The sequence below is a fragment of the Diadema setosum genome, chromosome 7 (genome assembly GCF_964275005.1).
Source record: "Diadema setosum chromosome 7, eeDiaSeto1, whole genome shotgun sequence".
NCBI classification, from domain to species: Eukaryota; Metazoa; Echinodermata; class Echinoidea; order Diadematoida; family Diadematidae; genus Diadema; species Diadema setosum.
The window spans coordinates 16,546,888-16,569,178 of record NC_092691.1 but is presented as its reverse complement, the minus strand read 5'-3'; the positions used below and the strand labels follow the sequence as shown (position 1 = coordinate 16,569,178).

General features: G+C 38.0%; 1 protein-coding gene across 1 annotated transcript in view; it reads left to right on the top strand.

Annotated features, from left to right (window-relative positions):
- The first annotated feature begins 559 nt into the window (after positions 1 to 559).
- The window catches only part of LOC140231080 (uncharacterized), a 48,089-nt gene continuing 26,357 nt past the window's right edge, over positions 560 to 22,291 (top strand). Inside the window, exon 1 of the mRNA XM_072311232.1 lies at positions 560 to 641. Coding sequence (XP_072167333.1) covers positions 560 to 641 — 82 coding nt within the window. The remainder of the gene's footprint in view (positions 642 to 22,291) is intronic.

Sequence of the window (22,291 nt, the reverse complement as noted above, 5' to 3'; positions counted from 1 at the left end):
ATGACGGAGCCATTTATAGGAACCATTTCGGCAGATAACTGTGAAGTGTTGATGTCGGAGATACTTGCAAGGATAACTCTGCTAAAACGTCAATAGCCGCTGAATGCCTCTAACGTTCTAAAGCTCCTTACTGAACTAGGAAAGTTGCGATCAAATGATAAGACGGAGTTGCACATTCCGACAGGGAAAGAACTGTACCTTTGATAACTGACGTAGGTATACAGGCAAAGGTAGCGACGTATATGACTAACTTGATGCCAACAACAATATCCTTACTTGCAGTTTATGTTCAAAAAACTTTTCCAATACATTCAAGAAAAGTATTAAAAACGTCGTCATAATGTCGTAAGTATTCCTTTCACAATGGCAAGAAGCCGTAAATCTACCAAAGAGATTTGCTTGTTTTGTGGTGACCCGGTAGTTGAGAACAAAATATTTCTCCTGTGAAAAAAAAATCGAAGCATCAATTCAAATAAGATTAACTTGTTGTCTTAAGAGCAATTTACGTACAGTAAGATAATGGACGATGCAACAAAAGCAACTATTCAGAGCACGAAACATGGCATGCAGGTTGAACAATCAGAGCCGTAGCAGCATCGACTTGGGAGGAGGGATGAGTGGGGGTGAATGGAGACAGACGGGTAAATATTCATTTCACCTAATTTACAGGGGTTGAATTTAACCTTCATTTGACAGCTTTAGTCCTGGTCGACTGTCTTTCCGATGATATTTCATACCTCGACGTCCAGTTCATTTTCTTTGTCAGCTCTCTTGCTTCTTCATGTGCCGGAGGGGAGGGGGCTAGTGTTGGGATTATTGTGCCACTGATATGAATGTCATGGATACGTGTGGCGCCTTGCAGCAGGCAAAAGTTTGATTCACGTCTTATATAGGCCTATAGAGCATACAAGTCATCTTACTCCGTTTGTTTAGCTATCCCGTCGACTTGAAGCAGTCATGCAAATCAATTGAAAGTCTGCGAAGCGCAGAATTATTTCGAAGTCCATAAAATTGTGTTTTTTGTTTATTTTCCTCGTATTTTCCCACCCAGAAAAAATAAAGGGCAGAACATTCATTTTGACAGGAATTTTTACAAAAACACATCAGGCATGGAATATGCCCTATACAGGAATCTATTCATACTCCGTAAGATATGATCCTTTTGAATAGGTCAAGCTGCTTTGTTATCCCGTTCCAACATTATTTTCTTTTCGCTTGTCACATGTGAAAACTTCCGGAAGCCCGTCCGACCACCTACAGCCCCTGGAGTCTCAAATTACGTCAGCGACCCCATCCCCCAATCACATCTTGCCTTCCGACGAGTCCTGCAAACAGCTCGCCTATATACACCCGTCTTCGGCGTGAGTGCGGTCTGTCATCGACCGGAAGTGGGCATACTCTCCGTTCTCCCGAGGGTAGTATCGCCAGCTCTGTTTCAAGAACTTATCTCATCCGTTGCATCCCTCTGCAACTATGTGAAGCAAGCCCAAGATGAGTGGGCGCAAGTCATTGAGAACGTCGTTGAGGGCCGAAAGCGATTCACACAGGAAGTGCGATAATATCCGGTAATGCCACAGGAATAGTCACTGGAGATCCACTTATATTACTGAATGTTTCTTCTTACTGCTAACAGATGAATAGGAATTAGCATGTTTCGACCGGGCAAACTTCGATCACCCACAGGTGATTCTTTCACTTTTTAAAGTATCCAGAAGAGAGCAAAGGCAACAATTTGCACCCGAGGAAATTCGAAGGATGCCCTTTGAACATATCATGATGTTTTCTGTTCAGGTATAACGCATTTGTTTTTAAGTAGACACATTAAAAGTGTTACCTATTCGCCGTGTATACAGGTATGAAATACCGTATTTGACAATGATTTACACGAAAACATCTGCTAAGCCTTTGATGCGTTTTAGCAAAATAACTTAAATGACTTAATCATATCCTGGTCATACTTTTCTTTTCACTCACTTACACAGGACAGCAGGGCAGCAATATCACGTTGCCTTATACCTTTATTCAAATTCTAAAAAAAAAACCCCAACCCAAACAAACAAACAAACAAACAAACACTGTGATGATAATTATTATGGTCATTGTTACTGTAGACCTATTCCTGGCATAGACAGTACATAATTATGTACTATCAAATGGGAGCACAATGACAATGAGCGCACGCAAACAGAAAAATTACCACGTCACTTTATTTGGCGGGGACTCTTGTTTCTTGGCACAGTCATAAGTCATGGCTGAATCATGGTCCGTGCTCTTCATGTATGTAAAACTAGTCAGTCGCGACCTCAAAAAAAAAAAAAAAAAAAACGAGAAATCGTTTGTATGCGGGCTAGCACAGACCGCCTGAAACCCAAATCCCATTGGAAATACTGATGAATATACCACTTGACACACTTGATAATACCCTTGTCGATACTGGACACGTCCGATATACCATTTCTTCAGTTTTCACGCAAAACTGTCAAGATTTATCAATTATTTCAACGGGAATCAAAATCTAAAAGTTCCGTGGATGTGACTACATATAGGCCTACGCGTAACAGGATAGCTGACGAGTTGTCGAGCTGGATGTGTGAGCTCGCCTTTAATAAGAACCGTCCTCTTTTTGCAATGTTTTGCAGAAATCGAAGCAGAACAAAACTGTTACCCGAAATACAATCCCCGTTTTATAAGTGTTGTTTTTCTTGACTTTCAGCTTGTAGGACTTGATTTCAAAGAGGATTGCCCTTGAAAAGGAAATTGCCCATTCTTCTCCAGGTCAGAGAAGCTAGCCGACGTTTTTAAGATTCCCAAATGCAAGGTGCAGATCAAATTGACGGAGAGATTAGCCGGGTTATGTCAGTTCAACATGAAACAGAAACCCATTGACACCGACTTTGGATAGCACTGACATTGGGTTGCAAACCACATCAACGAGGTATACTCATACACAGGAGGCTTAAGGCTGAGGCCACGCAGTTCTGCTCGGAAACAACCCTTCCACTTTGACCCTTCCAGCGATAATTGCCAACACTGTGTTTTTAAAGGCACAATATTCTGCACGTTAAATGCCATTCGGCTTTTCGATTTTTTTTTTTTGGATAAAGTGCATGCACTTTCAAGAAAAATTATAACTTTTTGTAATACACTCTTTTTTTGAATCACAGCGACATTTCATTACTAATTGTGAAACTGACGCTACGTGTTTGAATACAGCGTAGTTAATTTGATTCGCATTATACTATGGTATCATGGTCAGAATGAGATTAGGCGCCATCGTAGAAAAATATGAAAAATATAGCAATATAGTCACTTTTTATGACATTTGACAAAGATGTCGGTTTTTGGTCCGATCATGCTGTAGCAGGGTGGATAAAATCATAACAAAATAATGTTTTCGGGGGGGGGGGGGGGTGTCTTGAATCTAGTGATCAGAAAATGTTGGGTGAATGGAGTTGAGTTTTAAGTCACTGAGTGTAGTTGAAAGTGCCGTTACTTAACAGTCATCATCATTATGCTATGAATAAGTCGCAATAGTTTGTTTGTTTGTTTGATTTATTTTTCTTCCAACACAATTTCATACATAAATCAAAATTATTTTCAGTAATATCACATGGAATATCAGTAAGCAGATTACAAGTACATGATTCAAAGAAGGAAAATCGATGTGTAAATTAATTTCATTAACAAATTATAAATCGTATTACCAATTTTCCAAATAATTATCTGAGAAATTATGCGGAAGAAGGACTGCCACTATAAGCAAAATCTTAAGCACGTGGCAGCCCAGGGACCTATCTACATAATACACAAAAAATTATATTGTTTGCGGAATGGAGAAATACTACAAAATATAAAACACTGTAAATACATTGTTTTTTACATATGTATATAGTGCATAGGTACGAATAAGAGTAACGTGAAATATGATGATGATGATGATGATGACGGTGATGTATGATGATGTTGACAGGGTAATGATGAAGAAAAATGTGATAATGAAGATGGAAGTGATAGTGGTGATGCTGAAGATAATGAGAATGAAATGAAATGATAGACACAGAAACATTGCGTATATTTATTGTAGTTTTAAATCCAATTTACAGGAAAAGAAATGTGATCATACAAAAAAAATATATATATATATTCAAATGCTATATTCATAGATTGTAAACTGACAGTAATGTAGTTTTCAATCTAGCCTTGAAAGAATATAAAGTTTTACACGATTTAACATAATCTGGGAGTGTATTCCAAAGATTTGGTCCATTGTGTCTTATAGATTTTTGTGCAATTAATAATCTGGGATTTACTAAATGAAAATTTTGCGAATTACGAGTGGGATATGAATGAACGGTATAATTCAGTTTAAAGAAATCGTGAAAAATGTTTGGAAGTAAGTTGTTCAAATACTTATACATAAAAAGCAAAGAATGTAATGTATTTATATCAAATATATTCAGTGTTTTTAACTGATAAAAAAGTGAACTGGTGTGGGCTAAGTATTGTGATCCAGTACAGATGCGAATGGCTTTCTTTTGTAGTAAATAAATAGGGTTGAGTTTAGTTTTTGAACTTGTAGCCCACACTAGATTACAATACATAATATATGGTAGGATTAAAGAATTGTAAAGCATAAAAAGAGTATGTTCAGGAAGATAACTTTTCATCTTTGAAAGAACACCTATATTTCTAGAAATACAGGTTGTAACATAACCTATATGATCATTCCAGGTTAGGTTTTCATCAATAAAAATACCTAAAAACTTAATAGAACTATTACGTTCAAGAAATACATTATCAATTCTTATATTATTTACAAGATCATCTGTGTGAGTTTTCATATGCTTAAAATAAATATAATTTGTTTTATCAATATTAAGTGATAATTTATTATTCTTAAACCAGTTGGAAACATTTGGTAACTCTGCATTAAGTGTAGATACCAACGTTTCTATATTATCGTGGGAATAAAGAATATTCGTGTCATCGGCATATAATATAAATGATAATATAGACGACGAATTAACAATATCATTGATACATAACAAAAAGAGAAGGGGACCTAATATTGAGCCCTGGGGCACACCACATTTTATCGGTAAAAACGACATGTCATTATGTATAACATATTGCTGTCTACATGATAAATAATCCCTAAACCACGAGAGTGCAACACCGCGGACACCATAAAACTGTAACTTTTTAAGTAAAATATCATGTTGTAACGTATCAAACGCCTTAGATAAATCCATAAAAACTCCTATAACATGTTTTCTATTTGCCATTGCGTTTGTAATTTGATCATACAACTGGACCAATGCCAAATCTGTAGAATAATTCTTTCGGAAACCATATTGATGTAAATTCAGAACTGCATGATTTTGCAAAAATTTATAAAACCTATAATATATCATTTTTTCAAGAATTTTGGAAATACTAGGAAGAATAGAAATTGGTCTATAATTACTAATTTGGCAAGAATCATCTTTCTGAAACACTGGGTTTACCTTAGCAATATTTAAAGAATTGGGACATTTTCCAGACTGTATGGAAAGGCTAAATATGTGAGTAAGTGGATCAGCAATTTGATATATAATTTGTTTAAGTACTAATGTGCTTATTCTGTCACATCCACTTGCCTTACTAGAATTCAACTTTTTCGTAATATTAATAATTTCTATGGGATTTGTAGGGTTTAAAAATAACGATGAGGAAATAGGGTCTGGCAAAAATTTCAAAAAATCTTCATTTACATCATCAAATGTTTTTGCCGGATTAGGACCAACATTAACAAAAAAAGAATTAAATGCATCTGCTACATTTTCCTGATCAATAATACAATCGTTTAATTTAAAGTCTGTTTTTGGTAATTGTTGTTCTTTCTTCCCAACCAAATCATTTATAATTTTCCATGTGGCCTTCATATTTGACTTAACTTGACTCAACTTATCAGAATAATATACTTTTCGTGAATCTCTTATCACAGTTGTTAATCTATTTCGGTATATCTTATATTTTCTCAAATTAGAATCAGTAGGATCATTTATATAAATCTTATAAAGCCTATTTCTTGTATGTATTGAACGTAATATCGATTTTGTTATCCAAGGCCTCTTCCCATGTTTATTATTCTTTTTAAACTTTACCAATGGACAATTTTTATCATAATAATATTGTATTTTTCTATTAAAATTATCATAAGAGGTGTTCACATCAAACTCACTGTAAACATCAAACCACTGTTCAGATGCCAAATCTGCTTTAAATGATTCAATATTTTGAGGCGTTTCCTTTCTATACATTACAGGTTTGGATGAGTTTTTAACAAAAGACTCATCATAACATATAACAAATATGGGAAGATGATCAGATATATCAAAATATAATAAACCGCTAACAATTTCTTTATCAGAAATATTAGAAAAAATATCATCTATCAAAGTGGATGAAATATTATTAATTCTTGTTGGTTTGTTTATATGTGGATAACATCCATTTGAATACATCAATTGAAGGAACTTTTCAGAGTTTCTATCTTGGTCATAATCACATATCAAATTAACATTAAAATCACCCATTAGATATATCTGCTTATTTTCACGTGAAAACGCTGCAAAGCATTTTTCCAAATCTTCCAAAAATAATTCACTATGAGTAATCGGGGGTCTATAAATCAAACCGACAATTGTATTTTTATTCTTGGAACGTTCTATTTCTACAAATAATACTTCACATTCTTCAAAACAAATATCAGCTCTTACTTTATATTGCAGGTTTTCATGAATGTAAAATGCTACGCCTCCGCCTCTTTTTCCTTCACGGTCTGCTCTAACCATATGATAATTTGTTAAATTAAATAGATTTGCTGAAGTAGAATGCAGCCAAGTTTCTGTGATACCAATAACTGAAAAAGGAAAATCATCTACAGTATGAAGAAAGGTTTCAAAAGAATCAAAGTTCTTATTCAAACTCCTAGAGTTAACATGTAACAAACTAAAATTCTTCGAGTTTCTGAAATTCTCAACGAATTCCGTAGTTGTGTAATGATTACTGTCAGAAGTTGAAGTCTTTAACTCAAAACATGATTGCTGTCTTAAATCCATTTACACAGTACGTAACTGTATTTTGAAATCTTTTCAATTTGAATTCAATTCAATATGACGTTACACAAGAGGTTTCTGTGCGTGAAGGATGAATGAAAAGAGAAGTGAGTGACAATGATGAAGATGATAATGATGATGGGGATGAGAAAAGTCAGTTTGTTAAACGAGTGTATCAATGGGCACAAGTTGAATAGTGTCACAACACAATTTTTCCACTTTTCTTCGGTTTTCGGGCACTTGAATATGTACAGTCTCTTGATTTTGATGGTACTATACAATTCAAACAGCAAAACAAAGAAAAAAAAATTGTAGAAATTTAGGTGTCATTTTGGATGATAAATAAATTGCTTAAAGAAAAACTTGTGTCAAAAAATGTCGTTCAGAATGCTTCATTCGCATTATATCAAACTTGGAAGATTCGGAAGGATTGTTACGGCACATTTTGGTAAATCGGCACACTTTGGTAACTGCACATTTTGGTGATTTACCAAAATGTGCCGATAGGGCACCTGTACCTGACGGGATCAACTGTTACCAAAATGTGCAGTTAAAAGTGGATTTACCTGCACATTTTGGACAATCTGCACATTTTGGTAACTGAACTAAAAACCCATATGGGCTTGAGATATTTTATAATACGGTCAAGGAGTTAAGGTGATATGGTCCTGCTGCAGCAGTAAAGACAGGCAAGACACTTATTCAGCTCACCCGAGCTGAAGGCTCGAGTAAGCTTTTGCGATGACTTTTCGTGCGGGTATGCTGTGTGACCTGCGTGCCAGGTGCGTGGGGCTGACAACTCAGTGAAGGAATTCCTCTGAAGGAATGGCAGAAGTACCGCAGAATGTCATTAATTTGGCCGCATACGGGGACTGCGAAATACATGCGTGGGAGTTGCCTGCGAGGTGCTGCCGCTAAGGGCCTCCTACTGGCGTTCTGCGTGTACCTCTGCGGGCAATTCCCACGACTCACCGGAAAAAGTTTTGGTCATGCTGTAAACTTATCTGCGGGTAAGTCGGACTTGCGTGCGCACCTCCGGGCAAATACAGGCGAGATACGCGCTAGGTACTGTCAGGTGCGGACCAACTGCGGAGAGCTCCGGGTAGCAAATTTGCTTCCCCGCAAGTCAAACTTCCCCAGATACGGTATGACAAGGCCTTGAGCATGTTCAAAATATCTTCCGAGTGAGTTGCGGGAGTACACGCAGAACACCAGTAGGAGACCTTTACCGGCAGCACCTTGCAGACAAGCAAATAAGACACAAATGCGAAACTCGTAAACATTCTTGTCTGCCCGCAGAAAATCTTCCTGCGTGCTGAAAAAAATCCCTACTCGCAACAAGCCCACGTAGCTTGCCCGGAAGAGGTGACACGGCCTTACAGGCCGTGTCACATCTTTCCGGGCAAGCCTTGCGTGCGACTTACGAAGAACAATTTTTACTACCCAGAGGTCCCCGCAGATGACCTGCACGTAACAGTACCTAGCACGTATCTCACCCGTAGTCGCCCGGAGGTGCGCACGCAAATCCTTTTTACCCGTAACCATGTTAAGGCCTTGTCACACCCTTCCGGGCAAGCTACGAGGGCTTGTTGCGTGTGAGGATTTTCCAGCATACCGCACAATTTCTGAGGGCGAACAAGGATTTTCGCGAGTTGTGCATATGTGTCTTACTTGCTGGATGCGTGCTACTTATGTTCTTCTTGCGGGTAATCTGTGTGACCTGCGTGCCAGGCGCGTAGGGGCTGACAATTCAGAAATTCATCTGAAGGAATGGCAGAAGTCCAACAGAAATGACAGAATGTCATTATCTTGGCCGCGCTGACCGCATACGGGGACTGCGAAGTACCTGCGTGGGAGTTGTCTGCGAGGCGCTGCTCAAAATTTGGCTGCGGGTAAATCGGACTTGCGTGTGCAGCTCCGGGCAACTACGGGCGAGATAATTTTCCTACGTGCTGGGAAAACCTTACTCGTAACAAGCCCGTGTAGCTTGCCCGGAAAGGTGTGACACGGCCTTTAGGCTGCCGAACTCATTCGGTGGGGAGAAAAACCAACTGCACTTACAATTTGTTTTTGTGATGATTGTGGAGGAGCAGAAAGTTACCAAAAATTTACCAAAATGTGCCAAAACATAATCACGGCTCATTCTGGTAACTGCACATTTTGGTAATTTACCAAAATGTGCAATTTACAAAAATGTGCCGTAACAAGGTTATTAAACAACACGCAGCACAACATTTGGTTCATGCTTTCGTCATGCGCTATGTTAATCAAACAAATAGAGTGTTTGCAAGCTATCCGAAACTCTACTGCACGGGTGGTATCCAAACTTAAGAAACATGACCAAATTTACCAGTTCGAAAAAGCTTACACTGGTTTCAAGTCCAAAGTTGTATACAGCTTACACCATGTACCAGCTTTTGTATGTTTTCATTTGCTTGCTCGACACTATTTGAGAGAACTGTGCTTCAAATGTACACACTAGAAAGGAACATTCATTCAAAAAGAAAAAAAAAAGATTGCACACATAGAAGAAAGACTACAGTGGGCACGGCACCATGAAACACCGTGGACGGCACCGTGGACAAGGGCTGACTGGCGCTCTTCAGAGATGAATCCCGCTTCTGTTTGCAACACAACGATTGCAAAAAAGCGTGGCTTAAGAAGGAGCAATGAGTGTTTCAGGGATGCCGTGTCAAGGAAGTACAGCAGGGACAGAGAGGGAGTGCCCTGGTATGGGGAGGCATCACGTACAAGGACCGGACAGAGGAAGTCATCCTCAACGGTATAAAACTTGAATGCGGAAAGGTACATCAATGACATTCTACAACCATTCGCGGAGAGGAGTCTAAACACCATCTTCAGAGATGATAACGCACGTCTTCATCGCACCCGAGTTATTCTCCAGTTTTGGAGGAGCACAATATCGAGCGAGCGAATGGATCCTATGTCAGCCTACTCACCCGATATGAACCCAATTGAGCCCATAATAATATGGCACCATCTAGGGGTGGCCGTAAATAGGTGCATCCGGCCTGGTGACACCCTTCAAGACCTGTGTCGGTGGAAGAAGCTTCCACAAGAGAGAGCACACCGAGTGATACCCAGCATGCGCCGTCGATGTGCTGCTCTGATTGACAGTTATGATGGTCCAACAAGATACTGACTGTAAATTTTGTAAATTTGTAAAAAATCTTACAAAATGTTGTGGATCAAACTCCTTTCTCAATTCAATTGAAATTTGGGATATACGATAAATGTAATGTGTAGTTGTGCAAGACGCCTCTGTGTGTGGTAATAACTCTGTTGCCATGGCAACAGCAGGTTTTTTTTTTTACCAATAATGCAAGAATATGTGGATTCACCTAACTCCCTCAGCTTTTGAGTATTTGACTTTGACTTTTGTCGGTGTTGAACAATGAGTTACCATGGTAACAGCATTTTTCACTAAAAAGAATACAAAAACATTGTGGATTCATAACTCCCTCAGTCTTTAAGCATTCGGCTTGAAATTTGGCACATGTGACAGCTGTGGTACATGGATGTGCAAACTTGATTTTTCATTATTGTTGAACAATGCGTTACCGTGGTAACAGCATACTTTGAATGAAAATTGTTTTAAAAAAATACTGTGGATTCAGTTAACTCCCTCAGTCTTTGAGCTCTTGGCTTGAAATTTGCTACATGTGACCTCTATAGTACATATATGTGCAAACTTAATCTGTCGTCATTGTTGAATGTGTTGTCATGGTAACAACACTTTTTCACTAAAAAGCATACAAAAATATTATGGATTCAGCTTACTCCCTCAATCTTTTAGCGTTTAGATTGAAATTTGGCACATGTGACCACTATGGTACGTAGATGTGCAAACTTAATATTTGGCCATTGTTGAAAAACGCGTTGCCATGGTAACAACATATTTTGAATGAAAATGATACAAAAGTACTGTGGATTCAGTTAACTGCCTCAGTCGTTGAGTATTTGGCTTGGAGTTTGTCGCATGTGACCGCTATGGTACATAGAAGTGCAAACTTATTCTTTTGTCATTGTTGAACAATGCGTTACTATGGTAACAGCATTTTTCACTAAAATGCATACAAAATTATAGTGGGTTCGACTTACTCCCTCAGTCTTTCAGCATTTAGCTTGAAATTTGTCACATGTAACAGCTATGGTACGTAGATGTGCAAACTTAATCTTTCGTCATTGTTGAAGAATAAATTGCCATGGTAACAGCATATTTTCAATGACAATCATTCAAAAATACTGTGGATTTAGTTAACTCAGTGAGTCTTTGAGCATTTGGCTTAACATTTGGCACAAGTGACATCTATAGTACATTCATGTGCAAATGTAATCTTTCGTCATGGTTGAACAATGCGTTGCCATGATAACAGCCTATTTTGAATGAAAATCCTACAAAATATTGTATATCTGTATGTATAGTATGTGTACGTATATAGGCCTACTGTTTGTTGGTTTATTGTCTTATTATTTTTTGTGATACTGTTGTAACGTGACACAATATGTACTCTGTTCTATAGCGCCTTGAGTATCTTTTTTAGGTAGAAATGTGCGCTTTATAAGAGTCTCACTATTATTATCATTATTATTAAAAGTACCGTGGATTCAGTTAACTACTTGTCTTTGAGCACTTGGCTTGAAATTTGGTATATGCGACCGCTAAATTACGTAGATGTTCAAACTTAATCTTTCGTCGTTGTTAAAGAATGCGTTGCCATGCTAACAGTATTTTTCACTAAAAAGCATATAAGAATATTGTGGATTCAGATTACTCCCTCAGTATTAGCATTTAGCTTGAAATTTGGCACATGTAACCACTATGGTACGCAGAGGTGCAAAATTTATCTGTCGTCATTGTTGAAAAATGTGTTGCCACGGTAACGGCATATTTTGAATGAAAATCATTTAATAATGTGAATTCCCTCAGCTTTTGAGCATTTCACTTGAAATTTGGCACATGTGAAGGTTATACTATGTAATTGTGCAAACTTCATGTTTTTGAATGTCAAATATTGTATTGCCATGGTAACAGCATTTTTTGAATAAAAATCATGGAAATTGTTGATTAGATTTATCTTACTCAGGTTTTGAGCACTTGACTTGAGATATGGTACATGTTAACATCAGTGAGCAAAATATACATTTATTCATTGTTAAACAATGCATAGCCATGGTAACTTTCATTATGGTGGGGGGGGGGAGGATGGGGGTGCAAAACTTGTGGTGTTATACGAGGGGAAATTTTGCATTTTCAGGCTTGAAATTCCTAGTGCAGAACTAATGATTATATATTACTTCTGCTCATTTTACAGATTATCTTTTTGACCAAAATCAAGAGTCTATTTATTTTAATCCAACAAGTCCCAGTGAAATCATTAGTATCACTAAATCTTTAAATAGCTCTAAATCTTGTGGTTCTGATAAAATAAGTATGATGTTATTGAAAGAAATAGTTTATCCACTCGCAGAAACGTTAAGTTATATATTTAATCTTTCTTTATCACAAGGTATTTTCCCTGATCTGCTGAAAATAGCGAAAGTTAATCCTGTACATAAAAAAGATGATCCTCATGAAATTAGCAATTATCGTCCTATTTCTTTATTGCCTAGTATATCCAAAATCTTAGAAAAAATTGTTTATAATAGACTTCTTAAATTTATTAATAAGTATGATTTACTTATTCCCAATCAATATGGTTTCAGAAAAAATTATTCAACTGATTTAGCACTAATACAAATTTATGACAAAATTACGAGTGCTTTTGCAAACAAAGAACATGTTGCAGGTATATTTTGTGATTTGAGTAAAGCATTCGATACTCTTGATCATTCTATTTTACTCACCAAACTTAGTCATTATGGTATTCGAGGACAAGCACTTTTATGGCTTAAAGATTATCTAACTAATAGAAGACAATATGTTATTTTTAATGGTTGTGAATCTGACCCCCTTTTAATTAAATGTGGTGTTCCTCAAGGCTCAATTCTAGGCCCATTATTATTCCTTCTTTATGTTAATGATATCATAAATACATCCTCTCTTCTATCTTTTGTTCTATTTGCTGACGATACGAATATATTTTATTCTCATAAAGATCTTAAGATTTTAAATGACACTCTAAATATTGAAATTAGTAAAGTATCAAATTGGTTTAAGTCTAATAAACTTTCTTTGAATATAAAAAAAGACTCATTTTATTCATTTCAAACTTCATTCTCATAATGAAGATACGTTGATACATATTAACATTGATGATATCCCATTAGAAAAGAAAATGAATTCAAAATTTCTAGGAGTATATATAGATGAAAGTTTGACTTGGAATGAGCATTTACATCATGTTACAACGTGTATTTCTAGAAATATAGGGATAATTTCCAAGCTGAAGTTTTTTCTTCCTCGTTCAACTTTATTTCTATTATATAATTCCTTAATTCTCCCATATATAAGTTATTGCAATGTTGTATGGGGTACTTGCGGCTCTACCAAAATAAATTCTATATTTAAATTACAAAAGAAAGTTATACGTATTTGTACAGGATCGCATTTTCTGGCTCATACTGATTCTTTATTTCATGAGCTTAAAACATTGAAGGTTTTTGATTTGAATATTATTCAAGTAGCAGTAATTATGTTCAAATATATACATCATCAACTTCCATCATCGTTTGATAACATGTTTAGGTTCAATACTTCTGTCCATTCGTACCCTACTCGTATATGTAGAAATTTCCACCTTTTGAATCCCAAATTATTAGTGACACATAAATCTATAAGATATTCGGGTCCGGATATTTGGAATAATCTCCCGGATAATATAAAGTCTTGTTCAAGTATTTATTCTTTGAAAGCTTCACTTAAACGATATTTGATACAATTATATTCTCCAAACCAATTGAGCTAACAAATATTTATAGTATAGATTGTCATCTTATTGTCAATCTCTATTTTCTTCCTTCAACTGCATCTTGCACTCTCACCTGCAACTGCACTGCACTCACCTGATCACCTTCCTCCAAGAGAGTTATGTCGTTGGATAGTCATTTTATGAGGCCTCCATCCATTTCAAGCTTAATCGCTTATGATGGTGGTCTCCTGCATTCAATTATCTCTGTTGTTTACTGAAAAATACTGTATATTTTATTTCATGTTTCTGTGTATCAACATTGCTCAATGCAATCACCTATGTGAATCTAGTTATGTACTGTTATCGATTTATTTCACTGCACTTGTTATTCTTTGTCTTTGTACTTTTTGAAGTCTGCATTCAAATTGCATCTGATTGAATGCAGAAATAAAAGCAAACAAACAAACAAATTTGTATTAGTAGATGATTATGTATGTGTGTTTGTTTGTTTATTTTTGATAGTAAAGCGCTTCGAAACGTGTTCGTCTTAAACGCTAGGTTATTATTATCATTATCATTATTATCCTTTTAGTGAAATGTTTGATTTTTGTTAAAAAAACTAACAGAAAGATATGTATTCAGGGAAGGAGAGAGGGTCTTGGAGGGGATGTTCTTCCTAAACGAAGGAGATTTTTGCATTTTCAGACTTGAAATGCAGAGATTTTGTACACCCCTCTGGTGAAATATCCCCCCCCCCAAAAAAAAAAAAAAAAAAAAAAAAAGATTCTAGTATCGTCAAGCATATATTCGGGTTTATGGATGGGGTATGATATTCTAAACTATCATCCAGATCGTCTTCTGTGCTATTTACGTTGGATTCAAGAGTGACTGCATTGTCAACAATCATGGTAACCCGGCAGTTCAAGAAAATTACATTTTCGACAGTTCCAGTCATCATTGTCAAGATCGTCACTAATACAGTATGTATGACACCAGCCTTTACAAGATGTGCAGCAAATATTATTAGTATATTATATAATAATATTGGCGCAAACTAAACAAACATTGCAAGATCTTTTCATTGAGAGCTATGAACTTTGTGATCATAATGGATTATAGAATTACATACATAAAGAGGATATTCAATCGTTCTAATGTCTGCTATCGATGTATAAATGCGTATCTTTTTGTCTGCTTGACCGTGTTCGTTACAAGGGCCGTGATTTTGCTGTCGGATGTCCAACACCTTTTCACGGAGAAACACTGTGATGTTCTGAGACAACCACACGTGATCCCTTGAGTTCTCGCTTTGATCGGTACACATGGCATCTGACATTGTATAGCAAAAAATTGATGACGATGGGTCGCGGTCCCTTCTGTGGGGATCCTGGTTTCGGTGACACTCGATGTGATCTACCGATGTCGCCATTTGCCATTGGGGACGACGGGATTGGTGTTCGATAATGATCTTGTCTGTGTCTTTTCTTGGTTGTTCTGCTACTCCGAGGAAACGCAAGCAATTTCTCCTCGACTTTTGCTCTTGCTCTTCGATGAGACGCTGTGAAGAAGCCAGTTTCTATGAAGGTCAGTGATTTCCTTCTCGAGGGCTGGTTGCTGCTTTTAGAACTTCTCGACGTCCAAGCGTGTTAATAGCCCCATAGATGCTCTGTGTTAAGGCTTCTTTGACTGCAGCAGCAATCGCCTCAACTAGTGTTTTCATTATGGCTTCCCCTGACAGTACATCCATTAGCTGGCGTTTAATGTTTTGTTTTGTTTTGTTTTGTTTTTTTCAGCGCGTTTGATGCAGCCATGGTGATGGTTGACTGGTCAGCCAGATTTTGTCTTGTGTTCTCCGATTTCCAGGCAGGCTGTATATGAGAGATGTGTCGGTCCGATGTCCGACTCTGCTTTTAATCTCATTGAACGCGTTGAAATATCAAGTCTGGAGTCTACTGGCCTCTGCATACATCTTTTTTTGTTTTTGTTGTCATTGTTGCGCTGCCTTCATCATTCAAAGTAAATAGGGTGTGAGTCAAGTGGACATAACCTGAAGGTAGATTCTTTTGTTTTCAACCACGCAATTATGTGCTGCTGCTTAAGTTCAAGACCTCCTCTCCTCTGGAAAGGAGATTCCACAGAACAAAATGATATCATCAGTTCTTATGAAACACATTGATCAGATCTGTAGGAATTGATAGGACACCTGCTACCAAGAGAGGAACTCGTGCAGATGCAAAGAGTGAAACTTTCTCACTCCAAGGACCAAAAGGAATATACTGTATTTCTATTGCAAGGAAAAGTAAGACAGCTGAAGGGAATGTCTCTTTTAGTTTTCTGAATGCGCGTTCAGTGAGAAACAAAGCATGTGAGGTCAGTGAATTTGTAATAGGCAATCAGATTGACATTCTTGGGATATATGAAACAAAGCTTACTGAAGAGGCGTTTTCACACCAGCCCGATGTTTCGAAATAGCGCGCTATTTTCTGACTTGGGAAGTTAAAGAAATATCTCGAGCTTGGATTTTTTTCGGGCTGATGTGAAAACGCCTATCTGCAGTTTTAAGAGAGCTTACACCTGGTGGGTATACATTCTCTCACGTGCCAAGGTTAGCGAGGCGTAGGAGAGGTGTCGGTCTCCTTTTAGTTAAGAAGTAAACTAATAAGTATTCAGTTGAAAGCTTCATCAGTTGAATTTAAGTCCTTTGAATTGCTCCAGGTGTTTATTTAAAGTGACCTTTGCTCTACACGTTTGCTTGTGATTTATCGTCCACCCTCTTCTGATTCTCCATTCAGCCTTTTCCTCAAAGAATAGTTATATCTCTCGGACCAGTACCAGAGGAGGTCTTACCTTTCTCCGCCAGGAGTGCTACTGTGTGGCAGACATGGCGCATTAAAAGACTCTATATTATCATTCTTATTATTATCACTATCATCGCATGGCAATTGAGTCAGGTTGAGTCAGACATACATATCAAAATATTATTTTCAGAGTATGGCCAGCAGAAAGCTATAATAAACAAGTAAGCATCAACGTATTATCTTATTTTTGGACTAGCAAACCTCATTTCATTTTCGGACTAATTAACATTATTTCGTAATCGGAGAAACGAACCTTTCGTCTATCGGATCCTATTTAATTTTCGGGGAAAAAACCCGAACCTTCGGAATAACGTACCAGCGAATCGATGCAACGGACAGATAAACCCCAGTTACAGGTGTATGAATTGTGTGTGTCGCGAAAAACTAACCCTTGGGTTATCAGTGGGTGGAGCAATACAAAGGACCTCAGATATTGTCTTCATGTCTTTCTTGTTTCCAGGCTAGCACTCGTCACGTTGAGAGTTATGACGAGCCATACTAGACAATAACTTAATAATGCATGAACATTCGTGTAAAATTCTAACGGAATGTCTATCATTCTGTTCATTTGGTTTTGTCTTGTTTGATGAAATGACCATGAAAATGAAACGAAATTACACTTTGAGGTGGCTGACACGCTGAAAAATATTTAAGATGAGGTTATCCGTCAAAATCACTCCTGTTCATTGTGTGTGTGTGTGTTGTGTGTCATGTGTGTGTGTGTGTGTGCGCGTGCGTGTGTATGTGTGTGTGTGTTTCATTCCGTCTGAGAAGATGGCTGGATAGCCCATATTCAGCTGCAATAGCTGTTCTTCCATGGGGTCTAGCTGGATGTAGGCAGGGACCACTTTACACGGTTAAACACCCTGCTCTTTGCGATGAATAAATGAGCGGGATCTTGCTTTTACGTGCATTAGTTATGACTCTCTCACACACGGGGCCTCTATTTTATGTCCTATCAGAGGAACAGTGTTTTGCCTCTTACTAGAGGGGACGGTATGATTACAAACGACATTGCTCAGTGAGACCCGGGAATCGAACTTGGGTTCTTTGGATCGTTAGGCAGACGCAATATTAGTCCAATGCCCGGACTGTCTTCGTCCTGCTTTCCACACAGTACTATACCAATATTTCGTCGTTGATGGCGTTGTGGGAATGAGAGCCCTTTTTTTCGGGAGACAGCAGTAGTAGTAGTCGACTCGCGATTAAAAAGCTTCGCGTTACGTAACCGGCCTATGAGGCCGCAAATCGGGGGAAATGGAAAAAAAAAAAGAAGAAGACAAAGAAAAGAGTCCGAATCGGGACTATAACGCGCTACCGACTGAGCTAACTCACCGTCCTCTGTGATCAATTGCGCGTCTTGTTCTAAGGATTGTACTTATGAACAACACTGGTCAATAACTGGTCAGCAAATCCATACTTTATAGTTCAAATGTGATTTTGATACCTTTGAGTGTGTGGATATCTCCACTTGCACGACCTCGCACTCCGTAATGATGTGATCGATGAGTCATAAAACAATGATTACGGAATCAGCCTGGATTACTGTTGTTATGTTGTATTAGCCGAATCAGTAATATATACATCAGATTAGATTACATCATTTTGTAACATTATACATTATTTCTATTCTAAAACCTCCACAGAAACGTTTACAATATGCAGACCATTACTGATTGACATGGACTGTCACCTTACAGTGTTTGCTAGTTATTCGTTCTAACCTTTCAGCATGAAAAACACCAGTTTTCAGCTAATGTTTGTTTGATGTACTATCGCACTAAGTCACGTTGCATTATGATGATAATTTGGGATTTAGTATAATCAGCAGAAATTCATATTCAATGGAGGTCTTGTTCTTGTTCATTTATCATTTTCTAAATCAATGGAATGCAAATATAAGGAGAATGTGCCGCAGAGGGAACGATATCATGAATGAAGGCAAAGTCACAACACAAGCACATACGCAGGAGGGTTAGAACTTGAACAAACTTTGTCTTATGCAAAGAGGGTCATGGTCGTAAGTGCGAAGTCCTATCTCGTCAATGTATTAGCCCAGATCGACGGATTTCACATTCCACTGGCAAGAAAAATCATAGACAATTTGGCTGATACTAACTCTTAAAAACGTACTGTAGCGAAGGTATTCTGATCAAATTAATGGCTCGTCAAAATCTTCATCGACACCTTAGACTCAGTCGATCTTTTTGAAAATCCAATTGTTACAGTGATGGATTTAAAAAACTGTGAGACAGAATTGCAGAAAAAATATCAAAAAAAAATGCCACATTCAGTGATCTGGCAATTATAGCTTTCTATCTTGAATTTGTTGAATAAGTAACAGGTGTACAGCAAAGCTTATTGTGTTGCCCCTTCCCTCATCCTTTTCCCTTTCACACCTTGGTTCACCCAACGGAAAAGCCCCCAACGTGAGATAGGAGAATACGATCAACAGCTGACGAGGGAGGGGTAGCATGGTGACGTCATATTGCCTGCAGAGCCACGTTTGTGCCAGAGTTTCCTTCGGCTGCCTATTCGTCGCGTCCCGCTGCTGTTCGCACCAATCCTTCGCCGTCGCAAACACAACTCCGTGTCAGATTGCTCTCCTCTCTCCACGGCTACGACGGACTTGACACGCGGCCTGCGCTTTTGTGATTAGCGGCGTTTTATCCAGGCTAAGTTGTCAAAAACCAAAGGAATATATCTCGACAGTCCATCAGATTTATTCAACCATGTCCTTTATTAATATGTCATGGATTCGTTTAATCGCTGCAATTACTCTGGTAATGCTACAGTCAGCAGCAGCACGTAGAGGTGAGAGATGCATGTTGAATGCGCATAACTTTGCTAACCAGAATCTAAACCTCCGAGAAAATAGAGGTGTCTCTCAATATTGATGACCAATTTCTATGATCATTTTGTTTGCAAGCACGGAGCTAAAACTTTTCCCTCTCTTCTTTTATAGCAGAGTTTGTAGGTGCAAGATGTCGATGGTGAATTCTACGTCAGAGAAATGAAGCACTGATGACAAGCTTTCCTAAATCCTCTCATAATTATTTTTTTTCCACTGTTGATATACGAGCTTAGGTGATCGGATATTGTGTCTGAGCTACCCAATTTTTGTAATGTCACAAATGCACAGTAAAGTCTACTATTTGTGTGGAATGGTAAGACGTGTCCCTATTAACGCATGATTTTGATTTCCTTGAATGGCGCATCAATATTATACGCACCGGTAGTGAAAGCAGTGTTTTTATCGAAGTACAATATCTGGTTTCTCACTGATTCGATTTTGAACGTTAGGAATCCTGGCAAACTGAGCGTAAGGTGGATTACAGCCAACAAACATTTGTCAGGCTGTGTTGAGGAAAGGTGTCTAATATGCTCAGTTGCGTATGTCACCTGTTGTGTTGCAATCCTTTCTTCATTTCGTGCTCATGGTACAGTGTTGGAGTGAGTCATAGTTACATCAACCAAACATAAATTTGACAAAATCGACAATACAAGTTAGCTTTAATGCAACATGGAACGTCCAAAGTAGCTGAAAGGCTGCCCCAAAACATAACTAGATTACATTATGTCTCTAAAAATCCAGAGGACGATTGTTTGTCAATTAGTGTTCAATATGAACCACTGAAATTAAAGGGGATGGCCAGTAACTGATCAGTGAGAATCAGTGGGAATGCCGGGGGATGATTGTTCCAAATTCTTGTGTGATTCATTTAAGAGTACATTATATATCTATTGTTGTGTGAAAATTACGTGATTCAGAACGGTCTCATATTCAAGTAATGTGCAGTTGATTGTTTCCAGGTTAGCATGCCTGTACAGTGACGGGGCATTAAACTGCATAGTACTTGAATATAATATAATTATGAGACCGTTCTGAAGCACATAATTTTCACACAAGAATAGATATAAAATGTACTCTTAAATGAATCCCATAAGGATTGTAACAATCATCCCCCAGCATTCCCACTGATTCCCACTGATCAGTTACTAGCCATCCCCTTTAAATATCCCATTATGATCCTCTCAAAATTCCTCATCCTAGTTTATTATTGCTGCATTTCGTTTGATGTAAAGTTAGCAAATTCACAGTGCTTGCTTTACGTTGCTGTGTAGGCCCTACTAAACGCACAGGGCGCGAAGTATATCATTTTATCAAACATATTTGGGGGAAAATGTCACAATTAATGTGTGCATGACAAAGAGTGTATAAACTGGACAAAATCATATTACAGCTAGCCACATATTTCATTTTATTCATGCCCGTCTAACATCCAGAATTTCTGGTAGAGAGGCATCTTTTACTCTTTTACTTTTTTCTTGTTATCGCTCTTCTTCTAAAGATTCTTATTCTTCTCTTCCTCTATTACTTCTCCGTCGTCTACCCCGCTCTCGACCTACACGGACAGTATGGGTATCCCGTCGAATGTTATACTGAACACTGGGCATAAAACAAAAGGTGCGGGCCGAACAAGTTTCTTTTTTCTTTCTTTTTTTGGCGTCACAAGATCCTATAAACGACTGTTTATCAATGAAAACTAGCTATAACAAGGCAAATGTGACATTTAGATCAAATCCATGCTGCACAAAAAGAAATTAAGATTCCGTGAAGAGCTAGCATTTTAAATCACTGGCGAAAAAAAAACAATCGAAAAACAAAACACAGTGATGATACAGGTCTCTGTCGAATTAAGAATCGTGATAGTTGTAGATGCTTTAATTCAGGCAAGGGGCCAGGTAGGGAGGGAAACAATGAGGACGCCTATACATTCACAATGACGTGTTACTCATACAGGATGACGGCCCTTCCAATTCGTCAACTGATCCAGCAGAGCAGGATATATAACTGAAAAGTGCACATGGTGCCGATGTCAGATATTTCGCTGACTTTGAGCGCCTCACATTGTCATTCCTAAACGTGAACTTGCTGTCACAAAAGTTTGCGGCATCGTCACTGAGTTTGACTTCAAAATAACGTTATTGAGTGAGGGATAGCTGCAGAAGGCAATCCTCGAGGAGGGTACCCCTTAATGGGGTCAGTTTTGTCGCAGTTGAAGCGCCGTCGTTGAATTTCTGGATGCGCGCATACACTTACCATCAGTTTTGCGTAAGTGACGCAAAATATGACATTCTGCTACACGCAGGCATACATCCGTACGGCATTGGCATACATGAAGCTCCATTGCCCTCTGTTACATTTCAAGGAACAGTTAAGTAAGAGAAAAGACAATAATTTAAGTCAAAACAATCAGAACTAGAATCTCGTGAAACATAAACTCATTCGGCCCTCAGAATGACGCAAACAAGCTTCAGATAAACTGTTGATAAGGCTGTGCAGCTACGTGAACTGGTGATCACGTGGTATAAAGTGTATGTGTCAACAGTTCGTGACTTAGTCTCCCCTGCCCGTACTGATTAATGGGTGACATCCCCTGGTGATTGCGTGACGAGG